Source organism: Helianthus annuus, chromosome 9, assembly GCF_002127325.2.
Source record: "Helianthus annuus cultivar XRQ/B chromosome 9, HanXRQr2.0-SUNRISE, whole genome shotgun sequence".
Lineage (NCBI taxonomy): Eukaryota > Viridiplantae > Streptophyta > Magnoliopsida > Asterales > Asteraceae > Helianthus > Helianthus annuus.
This window is the reverse complement of record NC_035441.2, coordinates 110,408,313-110,431,205: the sequence shown is the minus strand read 5'-3', so window position 1 is coordinate 110,431,205 and position 22,893 is coordinate 110,408,313. Positions and strand designations below refer to the sequence as shown.

General features: G+C 36.1%; 2 protein-coding genes across 5 annotated transcripts; one reads left to right on the top strand and one right to left on the bottom strand.

The window, feature by feature from the left end:
• Positions 1–7,385: 7,385 nt before the first annotated feature.
• LOC110903938 (reticulon-like protein B2) lies at positions 7,386–10,502 on the top strand. Its single transcript, XM_022149736.2, has 5 exons — positions 7,386–7,698; positions 8,629–8,809; positions 8,901–9,042; positions 9,906–9,975; positions 10,052–10,502. Exons 1-5 carry the CDS (start codon positions 7,479–7,481, stop codon positions 10,216–10,218), a joined length of 780 nt encoding a protein of 259 aa, XP_022005428.1. The 5' UTR covers positions 7,386–7,478; the 3' UTR covers positions 10,219–10,502.
• Positions 10,503–14,757: 4,255 nt separating this feature from the next.
• On the bottom strand, positions 14,758–21,254 carry LOC110903939. Of its 4 annotated transcripts, none has more exons than XM_022149737.2 (16): positions 20,832–21,254; positions 19,766–19,887; positions 19,589–19,677; positions 19,473–19,505; positions 19,294–19,381; positions 18,912–18,954; positions 18,726–18,823; positions 18,529–18,593; positions 17,324–17,823; positions 17,120–17,204; positions 16,743–16,820; positions 16,073–16,638; positions 15,462–15,597; positions 15,301–15,369; positions 15,123–15,209; positions 14,758–15,042 (listed from the first exon to the last, which is right to left on the bottom strand). In XM_022149737.2, the coding sequence occupies exons 1-16, from the start codon at positions 21,032–21,034 to the stop codon at positions 14,929–14,931; spliced, it is 2,376 nt and encodes a 791-aa protein (XP_022005429.1). In that variant the 5' UTR covers positions 21,035–21,254; the 3' UTR covers positions 14,758–14,928. The 4 variants fall into 4 exon arrangements, 3 of the variants coding, with proteins under 3 accessions (XP_022005429.1, XP_022005430.1, XP_035833392.1); XM_022149738.2 differs by having other exon boundaries at positions 14,767–15,042; positions 18,759–18,823; positions 20,832–21,177; XR_002572265.2 differs by having other exon boundaries at positions 14,794–15,042; positions 15,301–15,353; positions 20,832–21,182.
• Positions 21,255–22,893: the final 1,639 nt, after the last annotated feature.

Sequence of the window (22,893 nt, the reverse complement as noted above, 5' to 3'; positions counted from 1 at the left end):
CTCTCTCTCTCTCTCTAAACATCCCTCTGTCTCTCTCTCTTCTCTCTCTCTATCACAGGTTCAATGGTGGAGACGATGGTGGATGATAATGGTAGAGACGATGGCGGTGGTGGATGATAATGGTGGAGAGGATGGCGGTGGTGGATGTTAATGGTGGAGACGATGGCGGTGGTGGACGTTAATGGTGGAGATTGTGGCGAGCTAACTCTCACCGGACATTTTCCGCTCCGATCAACTGCTCTGGCTCGATTCGGTTTATGAGCACAATGTTCGATTTGTTGATATGCAAATTCGGTGGCTATCTGTGCTTGAAATTGAATGATTAGTGGAACGTAGAAGACCTTTGAGTTGCAGAACTTCAAGAATTTGTTTAAGTGTGTTCAGTTCTTTGGAAGGTTGAGTGATGGTTTAAGTTGCAAGTGGTGGTGGATTTGAGAAAGAGAGAGAGAGAGAGATAGAAGAGAAAGAGAGAGAGAATGTTTAGTGATGGGTTTATGTAGGTAAGAATCAGATGGTGGCGAGCTAACTCTCACTGGACTTTTTCTGCTCCGATCAACTTATCTGGCTCGATTCGGTTTACGAGCACAATGTTCGATTTGTTAAGATGCAAATTTCGATCATAAACAAAGTCCCGGTGGTTATTAGTGTTTGAAATTGGTGAGGGTATCAACAATATCAGGGGTTTCAAGGGTTGGAGGGCTGTCGAAATCGGGTGAAAGAGGAACAGAGACAGAAACTTACCTGGTGCTGCAGGGAATGATGGTGGTGATGTTGTGGTTCAGAAACGACAACTGGAGATGACTGGCGGTGGTTGAAGACGTGATTCAGAAGTGGTGGTGACAAGCGGCGATTGAATACGGAGGTGCGCGACGGCCGCCGGTGGTTGTGGCTGGATAGATGAGGAAGACGAGAGGGGCACGGTGTGTGAGGTTGGAGGAGAAGCTGATTTCTTGATAAAGACAATAGATAAAATTAAAATGACCATTTTGCCCCTGAGGAAAAGGACAAAATAGCATAATTTTAAAAGATAAATATGACCTGATTTCACTTTTAGACCAAAATGGCAATAAAACTGAAACAATAGGGACCCAGATGCAAAAGGTTTGAGTTTTGGACTAAAGTGGCAAAAGTGACCAAACCTCAGGGACCAAAATGGCAGTTTACTCAAATGATTTTATATATACACATACATCTAAACTTTCCAATCACAACCGTGTGGCCACCAACAGCCACTCTTCCCCACCAGCAAAACACTAGCATCGTATCCTCACTCATCTTCATCTCACTCCGGTGAGTAAGCTAATCAGTCGCCGCTAAACACCCCCATTGGTCATTGATCATCCACCCACGCTTATCTCCACCTTCCTTCACGTTTTTTTCCGGCAACGACCACCAAGAAGGTCGTCGACGGCTAGAGATTCTTGGTGAAGATGGTTTTTTCTTGTTTTTTTCAACAATGACCATTACGAGGACGCTATTGCCAACGACTAGATTTGAAGTTGCAGGTTCAGATCTGAAAATAGACGTTTCTTTGTTTCCTGCTCTCTCTCCCTCATGGATCTGTCCCGATTTGTGAAATGGACTGAAGTTGGGGTTGGGCATAGCGTGTGACAACTCGCATTTTCAGGTTTTAAATAATTAGAAAACTACCATTATTATAAATCTCAAGATCTCCTAAATCAATGGACAAGATTTGTTCATTTTGTTCACAAAAACACAATGGTTCACTCTTGAACCCTACTATATATATATATATATATATATATATATATATATATGAGTAGGGTTACTTCGCAAAGTGTGTTTTTCCTACAAAGTGTAGGAAGCGATCTGGGCCATCCGATTGGTGTGTTTAATGGTTGAGATCAAGTCAGTGGCATTTTTGTAATATGTGTGTCATTGATTAATTTTCATAATAGGTTAGAGGTAGTCTGGTCATTTTACGTGTTTTAAATCAATCAAATAACTGTCATAAATAACATACCCCTACAATCTCGCGATTTTCCATCTCTCTCTAAAACCAATTATAGAAAACCCTCTTTCATACCAAAAATAGCTAGAATCATGGATCAAGATAACAAATTCTGATTGAAATATAAGCACGATTGATACCATGTTTATCATTCCATTCTCAATTCATCATCTTCTTCTAAAGCACATTCAATTCGTATTTCATCCCAACTAGTTCGTCACATTGTGTTTTATCACTAAAATACACTACTATGAAACAAATCCAGCATCCAACTTCAAGTGTAGTAAAACACAATACTGTGATAAAACACAATTTGATGACACTAGAAACTGATAAAACATAGCGTCAACACAATGTTATTTACATTGATATTGTTTTAAGGTTTGATGTGTTAAAGCTACATTGTGATTAAATCCTGCATATACATGTATCCAACATGTTTTGTTGAAGACAATGTTGTTTTTTAAAGTTTGATCATAGTACTGTGTTTTGCTAAACTTGATGTTGGATATTAAATGTGTTCATAGTACTTTATTTTAGTGATAAAACACAATGTGACGAACAAAGTGACTGCCTTGGTAAAGGTGTTGTTTTTTACATTGATATTGTTTTAAAGATTGATGTGTTAAAGCTACATTGTTATTAGATCCTGCATATACATGTATTCAGTATGTTTTATTGAAGACAATGAGTTTTTTTAAAGTTTGATCATAGTATTGTGTTTTACTACACTTGAAGTTGGATAGTGGATGTGTTCATAGTAATGTGTTTTAGTGATAAAACACAATGTGACGAACCAGATGAAATACAATTTGAATGTGCTTTAGAAGAAGATTAAATGCGAATGGAATGATAAACATGGTATCAATCAGTTCGAAATTAATGAGATATTTGGTTTCCTTAAATTTATCATATGTTAGTTTAAAATATAATAAATATCAAATTACATTCTTGCTCTTTTCATTAAAATAACTAATTTCCACATGTCATTAGGATGTGGCTTCCTATACTTTCTAGAAAAAATTGGCTTTATAGCCAACTCCTACTCATATATATATATATATATATATATATATATATATATATATATATATATATATATATATATATATATAGGGGATGGTTCAAACGAAAACCACTTTTATTGTGAAAACTCGAAAACTAACTAAAAAAAGCCTAAAAAATACACAAAATTTTTTTTTTCAATTTTTTTTATAAAAATCGCTGGTTTTTATATATAAAAAAACTTTTTTTCAAAAAAAAAAAATTTATAGTACACAAAAAAAATTTTTTTAATTTTTTTATATAAAAAAACCTGCGAAATTTGGTTTGCAAAAAAAATAAATAAATAAATAAAAAAATTTGTATGTTTTTTTGGCTTTTTTAATTAGTTTTCGAGTTTTCACAATAACTAGTGGTTTCATTTGAACCTTCCCCTATATATATATATATGTGTGTGTGTGTGTGTGTGTGTGTGTAGGGGAGGGTTTTAATGAGAACGCTAAATTTCGTGAGAACCGTAAGAACGAATGAAAAAACCGCAAAAACTTGGTCAAAAACATTTCAAACTCAAAGTTTCTTTTTATAGTTATCATTATTATTCGAATACAATGTTAGAAATTTGATTAACATGTTTAAATTTACATGTATTCGTAAATATTGAAAATTTACACATGTGTAAGTTTTCTCATTTACACATGTGTAAATTTGTTGTATTTAACAAATTTACACATGTGTAAAAAATCTAATAAGAGTGATTTTGAGAGAATAAATAAATTATTTGATGTTGTAAATTCTTTTTTTAATGTTGTATCTTAATTACAATGACAGTTGGAAATACATATGAACATGTGTTCATCAACGCGAGGTCTCTATTGGTTACTATAAGAAAGGGCTCCATACAATTATCCAACATACCTTTGAACTTCTCTAACACCCACACAAAGTTCTCCTCTCATTCGTCGGTTATAAACGCATGGGCAATAAAAAATAGATGTATATCGACATGGCACCAATAATTTGAATGAGTGGCAGTTTATACTTGTTCGTTTTGTACGTCGCATCTATCAGCAACACATGTAGAAGGCACACCACAGATCATGTGATTCTGGGTGGATAAAAAACATCTTGTACCTTGTCATCGGTTTCTTATGACTAGTGGTAGTAAATAAAATCTTTTGAGCACAGCAGCTTGAAAAGAAATTGCGGTTGAGTGTCACGAACTTTCTCACTTTCTCGAATTGACCCAATTTCACTCGTGCGTTGTATACTGTATTTCTAGTGGACACATTGTCGGTGTTCTGCTCCTTAATGGTTGAAAGTATGTCTCATGGGAACATGTTCTGTTCTGTGAGCAGCCACACCGTCCTTTCTTCATCTGGGGTAAGCCCTTTAGGATACAAGAAAGGTTCATGGTTATGCTTAGCGTGTCTTACTTCTAACCTCCAAGCATTTATTCTATTTCTGTATGACCCAATCAATTAAAATTTGCACCTGTTTCTTTTTTCACCACGTCTAACCTTGGTTGTTTGCCTATGTTCGCAACAACAATTAATTCTAAGCCATTTTTTTTTTATAATCTCATCGGTTTTAACGTCCTTCTTTATTCCCTGGGTGACTATGGCCTATCCGTTATCACGTCCTACTGCAACACACCATTCCACCAAATCTTTTAACCTGACAAATCTCTGAAAAGAAAAACTTTGTGGTTAGACTACAATTCTATTAAGTGTACGACATATAAGTATAGAAATGTGTACCTGGTTGGTTAGAAATACACAAGGTTCGTCATTACTAAGCCCCTCATTACAGTGTTCACTAGTAGACACTATATCTTTCTTGGGTTCAACCAAACCCAAACTCGTTAGGATATTCAACGTCATAAGTCCCCAGATAGTTATCATACAACCCTGATGCATTAAACGACCCCTGATTTAAATTAAACCACTCCCGATCTAACTCCAATGTTAAAACTCTAGATTGGTATCTTGATTCAAATCATACGTCACCTGATACGAATTGCTAGTAGACTCACCACCAAAAAAATAATTGTCGTCCCAAAACGACATTGCTAACTAAGATAACTTGAATATAGAGATAATCGAATAGATATGAATAGAAATTGGATGAAAAATGAAAAAGCTCTTAGTCGTTTATATGTCTTATCAAATAATTGGTGCGTAAACAGAGGAATATGACGTTTAGTCAAATAATTGGCGCACATAACGAGGACTATTACGTTGAATTAAACAGCTCACACGTGAACAGAGGAATCTTACATCGAGTCAAATATTAAATAAAAGATTAGACATATATACAACCTGTATAACATTATATGAGCCGTATAGATGTTCGCATATCATACATACAAGTTAAAAAAAATTGTTCTGACACCCTATATACTAGCCGTATAAGAGTATATGACCCGTATATAAGGTGCCAAAACAAAATTTTAAAGTGTACCTATATTCTCGATGTACAAGTGAACCACAATTTTGAGTTTATGTGTTTACTTTTTTGTGATTACTTACATATGAATGGGAATTGATGATATGGATTCGGTGTTTTAAAGCTTGTTTTTAGCTTAACTTGGTAAATTATGCAATGGCACCTAGACTTAATTTTATATATTTGTTTACTTTTGAATGTTTGATGTATTGATAATGTATTTAGACTTTATGTCCGAATATTCACATTGCTATTAACTGGTGTGCGTTTGTATTCATTCATTATGGTGTATGTCTTTGTTTACATTCGTTTGTGTTGATTTACACTGGTTTATGTCCAGGAATTGTTCTAACAAACTCACACGAACACGTTTATATTTTAACAAACTAACACGATCTAGGAAGTCCGTTAGTTCTATTTTTCCTTTAAGGTTAAACGAACAAACTCAAAAGATGCTGAAGTAACTTTGTTTTTTTAAACTAAATAAATCATATTGATACATTTGTCTTCATGCATCATAGTGGGCCTATTTAGAAACTTGGTTCAAAAGTATATTCTTTGAGAATGTATCTTCATTTTGTTATTTATTTATGATTAGAAAAAAAAAAGGATATACAAACGCATAAAGGGATAGATGCGTGTTTGTCCATCAAGTTAGACATACCAACCATATTAATTTCTTTTTTCCTTTGGATATAATTGATGATCATTCATCATCCATGGCCACTCTCATCTAATCTCACATGAAACCCAGAGACAAAAAAGATCCGAATCCGAAATCATGATCTTTTGGCTATGATGAAAAACTCATATCTCGGTTTTCATTTGCACCCTCCAAAATCTTTCATGTATTCTTCAACTATGCTACTTACATCCATATTATGGTAAGATATTTTTCCTCTCATCATCTGTCGTATATGTAAACACATATACACATATGCAAAATCTCATGTATGAATTGTGATAACAATGTTATATGAATACGATAAAATAGATGAATCAAGCATACATGTGGTGAGATTTTCTGAATTAGACAACTGTCTTTGTACTTTTAGCATTCTTGGTATTAGTTAATTACAAGTACGTATGATTTTGCATTGTCAGTGACTCGTCTATTTGCATTGTCAGTGACTCGTCTATGTTATGTTAAACCGTATGCCTGTTGTGGAATATCGATTTATTTTCTTACCTTAGTTAATCATCGAACTTAATTAAAGAACCCAACACTCAATTGGATGGTTCACCAACGACAAGAAGATTTGTGTAACCAAGACTAAATTGGATAGTTCACATTCCACCACCGACAAATGGAATTATGGAAACAACATGTGAGCTTTAAACCGGTTCGGTTAATTAACGAGTTATTTTCGGTTAATAACCGGTTTTTTTTTTATTTTTTGGTTAACCGGTCCGCCGGTTAAAAAACCGGTTCCTATACTGAATATCAATAACCGGTTACTAACCTACGGTTAAAAATAACCACTAACCGGTTATTCCTTGATCGGTTAATAACCGGTTACGGTTAATTAACCTTATTAGCCGGTTATTTTGCGCACCTCTATCGTCAGTTACTCGTCTATGTTGTGTTAAACCGTATGTGTGATTGTAGAATCTCGATTTTATTTCGTTATCTTATCGAACTTAATTGAAGAACCCAAATTTGGGTAGTCTCATATGGGCTTTAACTAAACCAACATTAAATTGGAAAGTTTACAACAGCCCATAACCAAAATTGTAAACTGGTCCGAATCATGTGGGCTTTAAAGCCCACCATAAATCATAAGGGCCCAACAAGAGCCCATAACGAACCCTAACGTCGTCACTTTAAACGGAATTCCCGCTCACTTTTATCTCTCACACCTGCTCCACATAGGTTTCCGTGAAAAGCCACTAGCTTCGGGTAACCCAAACCTAAGGCTCGGTTCCGAACCTCCAACTTAAACCTACAGATATTTATTCATTTCATTTCTCTTCACACACACAAACGAATTTTTTTCAAACAGTCTCTTGATTTCCGGCGCCGAATCTCCGTCAGATCCGGTAACCGATCTTTCAGAAAATGGCCGATAACGTCGCCGGTGAACACGAACAACATGAGCACGAACAATCATTTGTTGAATCTGTGACGGAGAAGATCACCGAAACGTTTCACAAAGACGATTCATCGGATTCCGACGGTGAAGCTAAGAAGAGTTCACCGGTTTCCGATCTCAAGGATAAGGTTTACCGGCTGTTTGGTAGAGAGAGGCCTGTTCACAAGGTGTTAGGAGGCGGCAAAGGTATATACATTTTACTGTGATTTGTAGATCTTCGTGATTTAGAAGTGTTTGGTGAAGTAGATCGTACGCTTTGTTGTTAATGTTGTGGTTATTGATTTGTGATTGATTGTGTTGATTGTTAGTTTTAGTTTAGGTCGGTTGACTTATTATTTGTGATCTAGATCTGCAATGATTATAATTCGATTTTGCATTTTGAGTGTTAGTAAACTTAATTGCTAGATTCGCTTTATGTGTTGAATGTGTATCGATCCATTGATTGTAGTATGTGTAGAGAGATTTAATGAATTAGTTTTTGAACGATGTAGCTTTGGATTTTTGTGAATTTGTAATAATTGCAAAAGGAAGGGTTTTATATATCTTTTTTTAGTGCAGTTTCTGTGAACTGTGCTAGATTTGGTATGCCAATTAATGTCAATATTTGTTCTCTGTTTTGGTATAATGAAAATTCTAATGAGTTGACACACTTACAAAATGGTTTGGTTTTACTGGTTGGGAATTCAACCTTTTTTCACTTTCGTTCAAAGTTGTAGTTTGCTTTAGGTTGTATGAATACGTATACTGTTATACATAAGGTTAAATGGCCTGTTCTAGGTTTCAAAACTTTTTCAAACAGTCAGAATGTCAAAATTCAACCATTAAATATGTTGAGTTTACGGGTTTATATTGGCTTGGTGGTTCAATATTTTTCAACAATTTCTTAACTATAAAATCTGGTTGCTTTTATAGTTTAAGTGTATTTACTGATGTGCGTTCGTGTCGCACTTTTTTAAGATATAATGTGGCAATTGCGATTGTTTGCTCGCTGTAAGTTTCATTTTTGAAAAACTAGAATAGCTCTTTTGATATAACTAAGTTCTTGCGTATTAAAGTAAGAAGATTTAAGCTTTGTAGTCTTGTGACATCTTATACATTTGAAATCTTTCATGACAGCCGCTGATATATTTTTGTGGAAGGACAAGAAAGTTTCTGCTGGTGTTCTCGGCTTTGCCACGGTGATATGGGTCCTTTTTGAATTGGTCGAGTATCACTTGCTTACACTAGTTTGCCATACTCTAATATTAGCACTGGCTGTTCTTTTCTTGTGGTCTAATGCTGCCAGCTTCATCAACAAGTAACCTGCCACAGTTTTCTTTTGTTATTTTCTGGCAATTTTGACCCGTATCCATCTTTGCTTGATCTCTATTTATTGATAACGTCTTCAGGTCTGCACCGAAGTTCCCGGAAGTCGCTCTCCCAGAAGATATTGTCCTTGGTGTTGCTTCTGCTATCAGGACTGAAATTAACACTGGTTTAGCAATCCTTAGGAACATTGCTTCTGGCAAAGATTTGAAGAAGTTTCTTGCTGTAAGTATAGTTTCTTTTTTGTATGTATCAAGGGTGCTAAACAGGTCCGTGGGTTCAACCTGACCTGAACCCGAAAATTTTAGACGAACCTGAACCCAAACCCGACCTGGGTATTCGTGGGTTGACCCAAACACGATCCATTCATTCTGAATTTTTATTATTTTTTCGCAAGTTAATATATTAAATTTCACTAAAAACGCTAATGCATATAATATGATTATATTTAAATTATAAAATCTTCTGTCAATTTCTATTTTTAAGTTATAACTATGAGATAAAATAAACACCCTATTTAATTATGACATAAAACATATAGTAAAAAACTATATAACATAAAAATGGGTTAAACGGGTCAACCCACCAACCTGACCGGGTTGGCTCAAACCCGACTCATTTAGCTAAACCCAAAACCCATAGTTGTCAATAGCGGTCACTATAGCGAATAGCATAGCGTATAGGTCAAAGGTCGCTACAGGGTATGTAGCCCATAAATAGCGATTGAACATAGCTATAAAATTTCTAGATTTTAGGTTTTTGTTAAATATACATGTAAAATAGCGTATATACTAGGGTATTTTGATATAATATACATATATTTTTTTTTAATTCTTTTCTAGTGTATCGCTATATATAAAACAGCGCCCGCTATTTATCGCTATTCGCTATGTAGCATATAGGTACCTATTGCTATTATTTGCTATTTGCCATTAACAACAATTCCCAAACCCACAAATTTCGTGTTAGGTTCGTGTTGTGTTTTTGGGTCGTGTTAGAAATTAACACCCTTAGTATGCGTATAGTCGTCAATGGTAGATGAGTTCTGATGTTCTTTTTGCGCTAAACAATTCATTCACTGTTATCAGGTGATTGCTGGTTTGTGGGTGCTATCAATTTTGGGAAGCTGCTGGAATTTCTTGACCTTGTTATACACAAGTAAGAATCTTTTTCATCTTTGTGTTGTAAATTCGTACATTCATTGCCATTCGAGACTAAGTACATCTTTTTTCAGGCTTTGTTTTGCTGCACACGGTGCCTTATCTATATGATAGATATGAGGACAAGGTTGATGCATATGCTGAGAAAGCAGAGGCCGAGATCAAGAAGCAGTATGCAGTATTCAATGTTAAGGTTTTGAGCAAGATTCCTGTTGGGACATTGAAGAAAAAGTTTGCGTAAAGATGATCTAGCGGTGCCACTAGTTTCAGGTGACTGGCTAGTCGGGTCTTTGGACTTGTTTGTTATATTTTATAAACTAGGAACCGTGTATTTCATTGATTTGCTGATATGTTTTGGTGAATCCGTGATAATTTAATCATGTTCAGTTATCATGTGATGAAGTTTTAGACGATTAAATCCCTTTTTGTATTGTAACTGTGGGCAGATGGTTCTGAATGAAAGGGGATGTAATTTTGTATCCTATTACCTGTTGGATCGAAGTGAGCTTAGTTCGTTTGTTTCTACTTTGATACTTGATTATGGGTTTATTTGGATGCATTAAAGTTTTTACAATTGCCTTTATTTTTATTTGGGTATATAGCAGGTTATTTTTGACTGCTGTGGGTTCGAATAGTTGAGCACCACTGTCATTGTGCCACTCACTAAATGCCCTTGTAACACTAAGGGTGGAGGGTATAGTCAATCACCCTAGGGTGTTTGAGTAAAATCCTACCTAATAATATTATGCCATGTCAACTCTCTATTTTACTCCCTATTTTACACTCAATCACTAGGTATAGTCAAACACCCCTCAATTAAAAAAAAAACTTGATTTGTCTCTCCTCTCCCCTCTCCTCTCAACACAATCGGTGACTACACACCGAATTCCACACCCTCTCTCAAACTCAAACACCCAACTTAATCAAGTGGGGGTGGTCACCGATCGGTGACCCCCACTCCCCGCCTAAGTCACCGCTCCTTATACCCTGTACCCTAAGTTTTGGAGTGTTAGGTTTTGTTTTAGATTAGATTGTACATGTGTATGTATACGTATTTGTATAAGATTGGTGAATTTTAAAGAAAAGTAACATGTTATAATTCTAAGATGGTAAGACAATGAGTTGGAGATAGAAATATTCAAAACTCAAATGGAGGTGGCTTGGATGCTAACTAAGTTAGTGCATAACCAACTCTCCACACTGGGAGAATATGGCATCTCCTATTTTTCATTGTTATCACCTTGGTTGTTGCATAACCATATATGGTTATACATGGGTTGAACCCAGGAAAAGGTTTGACATGTCATTCGGGGCTTTTTTTAGAACAAGTTTTGGTATGGTGGTTTTTAATATTTAGAACAATTTGGGGCTGTTTAGCAAAATCGCTCAGAGCCTGGGAGAAGTTTTGATTTGTCTCCCATCCAGAAGGGCGGTGTTTAAGTGCTTTAAGGGCCCTCGTGCTCAGGATTTTTTTACTGTTATCCTGATTGAGGGGTTGGGACAATGCATGTTTGCAATAGAATACAGAGCCATTCTCAAATACCGGTTGGATGAAACATGCCCGATATGCCCTATGTACTCGGAAGATGAAACATGCCCGATATGTCGTAAAGCTTGTATGGATGAATACGGGGAGCACGCAGTCCGTTGTAAAGAGCTCTCTGGGTTCAAATATCGACATTACTGGGTGCGGGATGTTTTGTGGAACATCCCAAGAATAGCTGGGATTTCTGCTAAGAAAGAGGCTTCTGTGAATTTCTCACGGACCCTATGGAAGAGAGATCTACTCTGCAACCAGTGGATCTGCTCGTCCTTGGTTGGGCTGGGGGGAAACATGCTTGTGTGGACCTCACGGGGGTTTCCCCGTTGGTTGGTTTAAGGGAAAACGAGTTTGTAGCTGGGCAAGATCTAAAAAAGCAGAATCAAAGAAAGTGGATAAGCACACTAAAGCTTGCGTAGAGAACCAACATGTCTTTGTCCAGTTTGCTTTTGATACCTTTGGCTCCCTAGCACCAGAAGTTATCCACTTCTTGACTAGGGTTCAACGGGTCATCCATAGTAATTGTTCATCTCCAGGGGGAAGGGGTTTGTCTTTGGAAGGTTAGGGTTTGCAATGCGGCGCAACTTGTTGCTTGTCTACCTTCTGTTTTGATGTAACTTGGCAAGTTTTTTAGTGAAATAAATTGAAAAGTTTAATTGCTAAATATAAAATTATGATCTTATCTTAGGGGTTAATCACGAATATTAAGCGATGGTTTGAGTATTGTGAATTATGCATTTTATATGTGATTATGACAAATCGTGTTGATATCTGTGTAATGATCATATGTTTATTATGTGCATGATCATATATGTAATGTGGGGTGAGGGTATGGTAAACTACTAAATCTCTATAACACCACCTTAGTGGGGTTTTTTTTGGCGTGAATTGGGCCGAAAACGCCCGTCAACCGCCCTCACAGGCATTTGATTTCATGTTTTTGCTTGGGCGTGGCTATTAAAATGACGGATGAAAAATTGGTAGAACAATAGGAGATTTCTAACTTATTTATGATAATATTATGAGTAAATTGCTATTCTAGTCTCTAAGGTTTGTTCCAAATTGTCGTTTTAGTCCAAATAGTTTATTTTTCTCCTCTTACGCCCCGTTCTTTTCCATTTTTTTGTCATTTTGATCACATTGCCTAACTCAGTCTAAAAATCTGGTTATAACCTGTGATATTTTTGGCATAACTGTTGTGTAGTGATAACCAGAGGTAGTTTACAACATAATTTATAAACCTCATAATAATTTAATGCCAAAAATACCCCTGATTATAATCGGGTTTTTAGACTAAGTTAGACAATGTGATCAAAATGGCAAGAAAAAGGAAAAGTCAGGGACCCAGAGGAGAAAAAAAAATATTTGGACTAAAATGACAATTTGGACAAAAACTCAGGGACTAAAATGGCAACTTACTCTAATATTATTTGTTTTATTTTTCTAAAAAGATAATAATTGGGTAATCATTGTTGGGCATTATGAGACATTATACCATTACACCCCCTTTTACATTCATCTCCCATAATGACTCATATGTCACATGTCACTTTATGCCTAAGAGAGAGACATTATGATAATGCTCCACAACACATAGTGGTGTGTGAATAGAAGTGTGTAATTGTATGTTGTAGAAGGGTGGAGGGGGTGGTTATCACTTACAAAAATCTCATCACTCACAACATCCAATCAAATTCCGCCATGTCATCAACCATTATTCTATCACTCACAATCTTTTTTAGCGGCAATGGTCATCACTCACAACACCCAACAATAAACCCTCAAACCCCCCTTACATCCATTTATCACTCACAGCCCATCACGCGTGAAAAAAATCACGGAAACATCTCCATCACTCGTTAACTTTGTTGGTGGCGGTGGGAATTTGTTGACTTCCACGCGTTGAACTTGTTCTATCACGGAGAAATGGGCACCGCCCCCAGTCTTCGAATCATGTTATGATTTTATGTAAATAAAGATGTGTCATGTCACTTGAATTATGTAATTGATTGCCATGAGGATATTTGTGGGTATCAGTGATTAACGAGTACAAACTAATCATGTAAATAAAAGGTATGAATGGTTTGGCTAAGGTGTTGGGCTAGGGTTTCTAGTAGAATTGTTATCGAGACTGGGACGCGTAGATAATGGTCAAGCATAACCACCTCACTCCCATTAATATTAATAGTTAACATAAAGGTTTAGGTAAGCGGTTTGTAAATATGATCTTTGATGAATCTTGAAAGAAGTGTTCTCACAAGTTAATATCAAAAAGAGATTAGGTGATAGTTGCCCTAGTGTGACAAGTTGTTTGAATTGTAAGTGTGAATTATGTGTTAACATGATTTATTAGTGGTAGGGTTGGTGTTTATTAACACTGGATTAATAACTCCTAATTTTGCACACCAATCCTTATCATCCTTGGAAGGTAATGTGTTGAGAATCTTATGCAACTCTAACAGGGGAGGGGAGAGAAAAGAGATGAAAATATGAGTTCCCGAGTCTCATTTAACAGGGAGAGGGGAAGGAAAATGAATTAAGAGAGAAAATTAGGGAAAACATGTGATGTTTTTCGTGTTCCCGAGTTTAATGAAATGTAGAGGAAAAGAGAAGAAATCAAGCATTTTATGTGTTCCCGAGTTAGAAGGAAAAGAAAATAAAATAACAATTTTACCATTATACCCTTTAAACATAAAACATTTTAATATTAGATTGGAGGGTAATTTAGTAATTTATAGTATTTTCTCTGCTAATCTCTCCAATTTGAGAGGATGAATATATGAACAAATTTTCTTCCATTCCCCCCCCCCCCCCCTTTTCCCTCCCCTACCCCTGTTAAATGAAAGGGAGAACAGAGATGACATCTCCAGGCTATCTAACAAAGTAGCTAGCAGCGCATCTTAGGCTTAGAAGTTTGTTATGTTTTCAAGTATTGTAATTTGTAGAGTAACGTTATTTTACAAATTGGCTTAAGAAGTAAACGAGGAGATTTTTTTTTCTAAAATTTTTTCCGTCTTGTCAAGCAATGTATTTTAGTCGCATAATCTAAATTTTTTGGATTAAAGTAATTCCCAGATGGATTTCCACTTGGCCAATTAAAAACAAATATGTGAACTACTTGTTGTCAAAACAAACAATATTAGTTTTTACCAAATATACGATATTACGTATTAGTTGTTCCAAAATCTGTTACTACAAACAAACTAGTTATAGATTTCAGAATACTATGCACTATAAAAATCAACCAAAAATCAAACCATATAATTTACAACAAAATGACTTAATAATTTCCAATCCTCAGTCCACTGTCTAGATGTATTACAAAATAAATCGATAAACATAATTATGTTACATTTCACATTTCAACTCCAACAACAACAATAAACAACACTTTCGGATTGGCATTACCATTTATAGGAAGTACGTCAACTGTTCTTTCTTTCTTGAACCCCCTTCACCATATAACTCATTCCACTGTTTCAGCTCACCCATTACACATCCCTCCCCAGCAAAACTTGCTGCCACCTGTGTCACCATTATCCAAACATATTACATATTTGAGCAGCAGCTAACATTCAACTTGTTTATATAAATCTATAGTTTACCTGATTCTTTGCCTGCCTCATATCTTCCATGTTTAAAGCTCTCAGTTTAATCACACTTTCGCTCTCTTCCTCATCGCCTTTCTTCTCCTTTAACATAAAAGAAATGCATTTAAGTTTTTTATTTTCTACATAAAACCCAAAAAAAAAAATGGAATTATTATATTAAGAAATAACTTACAATATCTTTTTGCTTCTCTTGCTGCATTAGCTCTCTCACAGGTCGATAAGCTGCTGTTACACACAAATTCTGTTTCAGTAGTTAATGCCAACACCCCTTGCCAGTTTTATACATATACACACATATATTCAATTAAATAGTTAAAACAGAATAAAACACACCTTAAGATCGCTTCCGCTATATCCTTCCGTCATTACTGCAAGCTCCTTAAAGTCCAAGTCGTCTACCTTTTCTTTTGCAAGGAGCGTTTTCAATATTGTTTCTCTGCTTTCAACCGACGGTAGACCCACCATGATTCTGTACATCAAATATAGCATAATGTAATGTAACTTTCTTTGGGACATGACATGAAGTTAAACGGATTTGAGGTCATAAACGGGTCAATATGTTAATGACAAGGTTAAACATGTGTCAAAACAGTTTTGAGTTTAACCTGCCTAACCCATTTGTGACACCCGTAAGCATAAGTGCATATCCCATTTAAGTAATCGTGTTAAAGGTCAGTATCACACATTTAAGACCCGTTTACTAAACGACATAGTTTTATAATTTTTACAACAGTTGAAGGTTATGGACTGTTCTTTAAAATTTTACGCATTGTAACTCTTGATAACTTTTGTTTTGTTGTGTTTATTACATCTTACTATTTGTTAACATTGTTATGTCTTGCGTGCTATTGAATTGTTTATATTTAACTGTGTCAAATAGTTCAAACCGGCTTTTAAACATGTTCGTATTAGTGTTTAAGCAGATGACACGTTTGTGAATATACCTGCGCTCAAACCGTCTAATGATGGCTTCATCAAGATCAAACGGTCTATTCGTGGCAGCAAGAACAAGAATCCGTTCACCAGGTTTAGTCAACAATCCATCCCAATGTGACATAAACTCGTTTTTAATCTTCCTCATGGCTTCATGTTCGCCAACTCTGGTTCGCTGACCAAGCATACTATCAACCTCATCCACAAATATTATAGTTGGAGAAACTTTGGCAGCTAGAGAGAACAAAGCTCTCACATTCTTCTCATCTTCCCCAAACCATTTCGACGTTATTGTTGACATTGATACGTTTATAAAGCTGGCTCCAGCTTCATTCGCGATTGCTTTTGCCAGCATCGTTTTGCCAGTGCCCGGAGGGCCGAATAGTAATATTCCACGGCAGGGTTTAAGAAGACCTCCATTGAAAAGGTCTGGTCTTCTAAGAGGAAGCATTACTAGTTCTTGAAGTGATTCTTTTATCTCATCTAACGCTCCAATGTCTGCAAATGTTACACCGATCTCGTTCGCTGGGATAACTTCGGGTCTTATGCGTTTTTCAAATTCGTTGTCGGGGACCTCCTGTTTCAAGTGGGTTAATGTGGTTTTAATAACTTTTTTTTTTGTTTTGAAATTAGTTAGGAGAAATTGCTGCCTTTGTAAAGATAGTAACACAAAGGATATACCGGTTTTGGAGGAACTGATTTTTCTGTCTCGTTTTTGTTATCGGATTTTGATGCAGCATTTTCTTCTCCATTTGGTCCCTACATGAAAGATAAACGGGTCAACAGGATCAAAGGAAAAGTATATTTAGTATATACAACTTCCTAAATTATAATTTATTTATAATATTGTTTCTCTAATCCTAATTAATGCATTTGTTAATATTAAAAAAAATTCTAATGAATGGAAAAAAAAAATATCGGGTCAACCCAACCAGATGTGTCATTAGCCGACTAGCTAGCCGCACTAGAAAATTAGTCACGTTAGACTGGATACATATTTAAGCGTTACCCAACCCGTATATTTTGTCACATACAGCAAAATGCTGACTGCAACATACCTTTGATGAGTCAGCGTTTGTTTCCAGCTTCAGAGTATCTTTTCCACCATAACCCTCTTGGAAGATGTTCAATCCATGTGACAAACTGCAAAACAGTTAGATCAGTAATCATATAGCACTCTCATTCATTGCTAGTTAATGATCATAATTATTGTAAAAAATATATTAAGAATCCTAAGCTGATATTGCCTAATTTGTATCTACCTGGTAGATGATATGATGAGCTTTCCATTTCGGTACTCCGGATTTTTTTCACTCATCAAATGAAACGAAAGTGCAGAAACGACTATTTCTTCAATGTAATTACTGATAAACATTGTGTCCGCGTGACAGATTGAACCTAAATCGTCACACTCGAGGTCGTTTGCTGCTAACACCTCAGCAATATGATTTTTGTTCTCTTCAAACTGTATGTCCTTCATTTGCTCTTCTAATTGTGCTTTCCAGTTTATGAGATGGCACTCATCTTCAGGAGGTTTTATTTCAATATTGTAAGGAAACAAGGAAGCAATTTTCTCGTTGACTTTTGTATTTGTAGTTTCGTCATATGCATCCACCATCCTGGAACCAAGAACTAATGTTGACCCTGATAGTTTTTTCAACATTTTTTCGAACAGTTGATACGTCCGTGGGGATTGAAGAAACCGCTCTATGTCTTTTATATAAAGAATGATCCCATTTGTTTCGGAAAAAGAGACTAAAACCTGCAACCGGTTATGGATACATTTATAGGGGTGTGAAGAGTGAAGTATAATACCCAAAAAATGTAATGTTGTATGCTAAGCAGTTAATGCGGTAAAAAATTAGATATCGGTCTAGGACCGATATTTGAGATATAGGTTATCGCGGTGGGATATCGGTAATTTTAATATCATGCAGAATTTATTTTATAGCAATTTAACACTAACAATTCAGTATACTCTCCTAACATTAACAAATTAACCTTTTGCAACTTGAAAAACACTAACAATTTTAGCAAGTAGAAACTGATTAAGACTTAAAACACCAACATTTAACACTAACAATAACAATTAAGTCCTAAAACAATATAGCAGCAATTAGAAGAAAGAGGTATGGTAGAACTAAGAAGAAAGGTATTGATATCGGAAATATCAGTGATATATCGGTCAAATATCAGAACTATCAGTCAATATCGCCGATAATATCGGTACCGATATTCTGAACGATATTTGACACCGATATATTATACATGGGGACCAATAACCGATATTAACTGCATAGGTTGTATGTACAGAAAAAAATTGTTTTTTACCATTGTATATAAGTAATCTTCTACAACAGATAAAGTGATAATGACGAAAAGGTGAAAATAAGTTACATTTTGGTGTAGTAAACCTTTGACTCAAATGTTAATTTTCTGGAATTTTCTACATGTCATTGAAACTTACCTTGTATAGTGCTTGCAAGAAATCTCTCTCGTCAAAAGGACAGTTGCTTACACGCTTGACAGAAGCTAAGACAAGTAAACATGATTCAACAAATGAGTAACTTGCATAATGACCTTATATTTCATGGCTTCAAATCATCAATTACTAAAGAACAACAGCAGCCTGTTATTGAAATAATGGAAGATGAAAATAGCAACCTAAATTTGAAGGGCTGGGAGAACTGATGGCACCTGCATCAGAAGAAACAGAGGCATTTCTATGATGCTTTGTTGGATGATTAACGGTTTCGGTACTCCTGCAAGATTTATGATGAAATTCGTGTTTATCAACTAAAGCCAAGAGAATATTTTTATGATCAGATGATGCTGATGTGGCAACCATACCTAGATTTGGCAACTGTGCCACTGCTTTGCTTACTTGAAGCTCCTGAAATTACAGACAATCATTTCATATGAAGTTGTTCAAAGAATCAAAGAAACAGACTATTTTTCAGAATGAATGCTATGATCATCGCTAAAACCCTTGGGTTAAACTTATGATTTGTGAATATCAACAAAATGGCCAACCGGTTATTTATATTCTCGAATTCTTACAAGCAAACTAAGCATGCTTAACATGATGAAGAACAGAAGTAAACAATTTTACTAAAGTAAGGTTGGTGAGTGTCATCATGATGAGCAAGCTTGTCTACAACATAAAAACAAAAGTCTTATCATTCTTTTTTATTTTTTTAAAAAATATCTAATCATACAATCGTTTTCATACCTCCACCATCTTCCTTAGCTGTTGAGAAAGATCCAAGTAAACTGGACACTTGCTCCAAGGCCATGTCTGAGATGGACCTTTTACCAGACTGTACAACTAATTATTTATCAGAACATATTCATATTCAAACAAAAGCATTTAATAGTAGTTAACTTCTGACAAACTTATCTTTCACTTACAGAGTCTTTCTTAAGGCCGTACTTGCTTTGCATCTGTGGGTAAATGCCAAACATTAGTACATCATAGTAAATTCTGAGCTTGAAAAAAGAACTAGCCTGCATCTGTGGGTAATTACCTTTACAGAAAAGTTTACGATGTCTAACATCAACAGCTTTGCTTCAAAGTCATGTGACAGAGCCTTTGCAAGCTTTTGATGATAAAATTCTTCACAGGGTAAACATACAGAACACAATTAGTTTAATCAAGCAATAACTGAGTGATAACATTTGGATGCTGGGAAGAGTTGACTTACCAGCAGGTCCTGAGAGTAATATAGCCCTACTTGCAGGTGAAAGATTTCTGGTATACTTTGAAACATCCAAGTGTTTCAAATGAACATATGCAGCACTTGTTAACAACCACCGTGTTCGCTCACTGCATTTCATTTAACAAAAATAAGGAAGGTGCAAGACATACATCACGCACAAATTCAAAACAACTTTAAATAGTGCTTATATGAAATGCAATCCATGAATTGTTTCCTTTTATTTTCAAATTCAAAACCTATGCCACCTTCATAACCTTCTTCTAATCCGAATTTTCAATTGATTTTGAGATTAATCCCAGAAAAAAGTCATTAAAGTCAAACTTATTGGCTTAATATATACAATCACACAAGATATTCATCAGAATTACAGTAAAACTCAAGATGAAGATGATGATAGATACATAGATAGGGCAAATACTAAATATAGATTCTAAAAATGCCACAACTGGTATAAATTATAATCGATGATACTAAATGAACTCCTCTGCCATTTACAAACAAATCGCACATTTGTAACTGAATCCGAACAAATCATACACTAATTTTCTGCAAAAATCAATAAGTAATTAATCCGCATCGATTTGAAAATTGCAAATTAAAGCTCAAAGAGTTGTGTTCTCATCACGTGATATATATAATCACACAAGATATTCATCAGAATTACAGTCAAATTCAAGATGAAGATGCTGATAGATACATAGATAGGGCAAACACTTAATATAGACCGTAAAAATGTCAAAACTGAGTTAACAGAATATATCAAACGTGCTACTCTGTCATTCATTGACAAATTGCACATTCCTCACATAATATAACTGAAACTGAACAAAATCACACGCTTATTCAAACGAATCTAACAACAAATTTCAGCAGAATCCATAAGTAACTTAACCGTATCGTATCGATTCGAATACTGAAAGTTACAGCTCAAGGAGGTGTGTAACTGTGTTCGCATCACGTAATGAAAACTGAAAATAATCATGAACATCAATCGATAAACGTTTAACTGTATAAATTCTAACTAGAATAACGGTTAACGAACGTGTTTCACCTGAGATAATAAGGAAACTCCTTAAGCGTATCCTTCTCATCTTTACCGTCAACAATAAGCCGGAAAAGCTCGTGCTCAATTTGCGCCGCCGTGACACCGTCGTCCACGCTGCCGCTACTCCACTTGTTCACTCCGAGCCCTAATCCTACGCCTACGCCTACACCAACGCTCAATGCCGACAACAAAATGTGCTTCTGCTCCATTTCTTCTAAATCTCAACTCGATCTACTAACCGAATCTCGCCGATCTCTGTTCAAATCATTCAAATTACGAACGATAACTTAATTGAATCTGGTTCAGTAATCATGCCAAAGAGAACGTAAAACAGATTTGAAAAGTTTGATTGTGGGGCAAGTGTGGTGAATGAGACGTTGTTGTTTTAAGAGAGAGAGCGTGGAAGTGGATATATAGAGATAAATGTGTGTATGTATATATAGAGAGAGAAGGTGAGGTGAATTGTGTGTTTTGATTGGTGGAACACTAAGCAATTCCACTGTTGACTTCCTGAGGCTGACTTTAATTTGGTGGGAAACTTAGATCCCGCAAATTCGGTAATATACCAGAATCTAATTTAACCAATTACTCGCTATGGTAGCAAATGAACCAATTATTATTATTTTTTTATTTTTATGTTTAGTTAGGGATCATGATATTCACACACGCATTCTTATTTTTATACTCTTTCAAGCGTTGCGTCTTGGCTAAAGCGCGGCGTTTAGGGTTCTTTTCCAGACAAAAAGAGATGTGATCTTATGTGACTTTGTCAGCCGGGTCACGAGGAACCCTAAGCGCGACGCTTCGCCCCCAAATTCTGGTGCTTTAAGTAAGCAGACCATGCATGCATTCGACATTTCATTCAAATTCCAAAGGCCTTACAGTGTTTCAAACAAACGCGTATTCTGTTGTTTTAGTGGCGTTTCTTCAAAATACGATGCTGTGATTTAGCAACTACCTTTTCGGTGAATACTCTGACGAGTCCGTTGTTCCAGATTCTTACGAGGGGGATGTTATTTCTGACTCGTACGAGAAACCGATCCGGTCCAACATGAGGGAGGAGGAGGTTATCTCTGGCATTCGTTATCGTGACAATACGGTGCAGCTGGACTTGAATATCCCTATGGAAGACTCGTACGCACAACACGGCTATTCGAATTACGGATATGGAGGTGAACCATATCCTTAGGCTGAATATCCAGGCATCAGTATCGAGCATGCGTTTGACGCACACGTTTGACGGGATTGGTGTGCGGTTTCAGAAGCGAGATTACCAAATTTTTCACCCCTAAGTGTTGCCGCAGGTGATCCCAGTTGTTATTGAGATTAGGGAAGGAGTACTAGTGCCTGCGGCTGTTCAGGCTGCGGCTTGGTAGGCTCAGCTTGAGGCTCTGGGTCAGGCTCTGCCTCAGGCTCAGCCTCTGCTTCCGCCTCCGCATTCGCCTCCGGCTAATCACGTCATTGGCGACGAGATCCTGCCACCTCCGCACCCGCTGACGTGATATGAGTGTGGGTATAAATTTTTAAATATATTTTAAGCACTTTTTACTCGCGGATCAAGCTTTAAATTTATAAAACACGATACAATACTATCATTCTACACATGTTAGGGCAAGTGCACCCATCGTAGACATTGTATAGTGATGATAAGATACCGAGGTCGTCCAAGGACACAAGAGCTTTTAGTATCGGCTTATTGTTAACGTCTAATCTAACCAAATTTTGATAAAAGTTTTGAAAGTTTTAAAATATAAACTAGAAAATAAAAACGTAAATGAAAGGAAAAACAAATAGATAAGAATGAATCACTTGGTTCCAACTTCTCTTTTATGTATTCTTTGATGATATCCGCACTTTGGGCGTTTTAAGAGATTATCTTAGTTATAGTGGTAGGCCCCTCTTGTGAATGTGACGTTACCCTCAACCTATTGGTCTGAGTCAGCAGGGATACAGTCCCGCAAGGTCGGATTATTGAAAGATAATTAAATAAGTTATTAATGCGAAAAGTGGTACGTCCCTCTTGTGAAGGCGACGTTACCCTCGGCTATATTGGCCTGAGTCAGCAGGG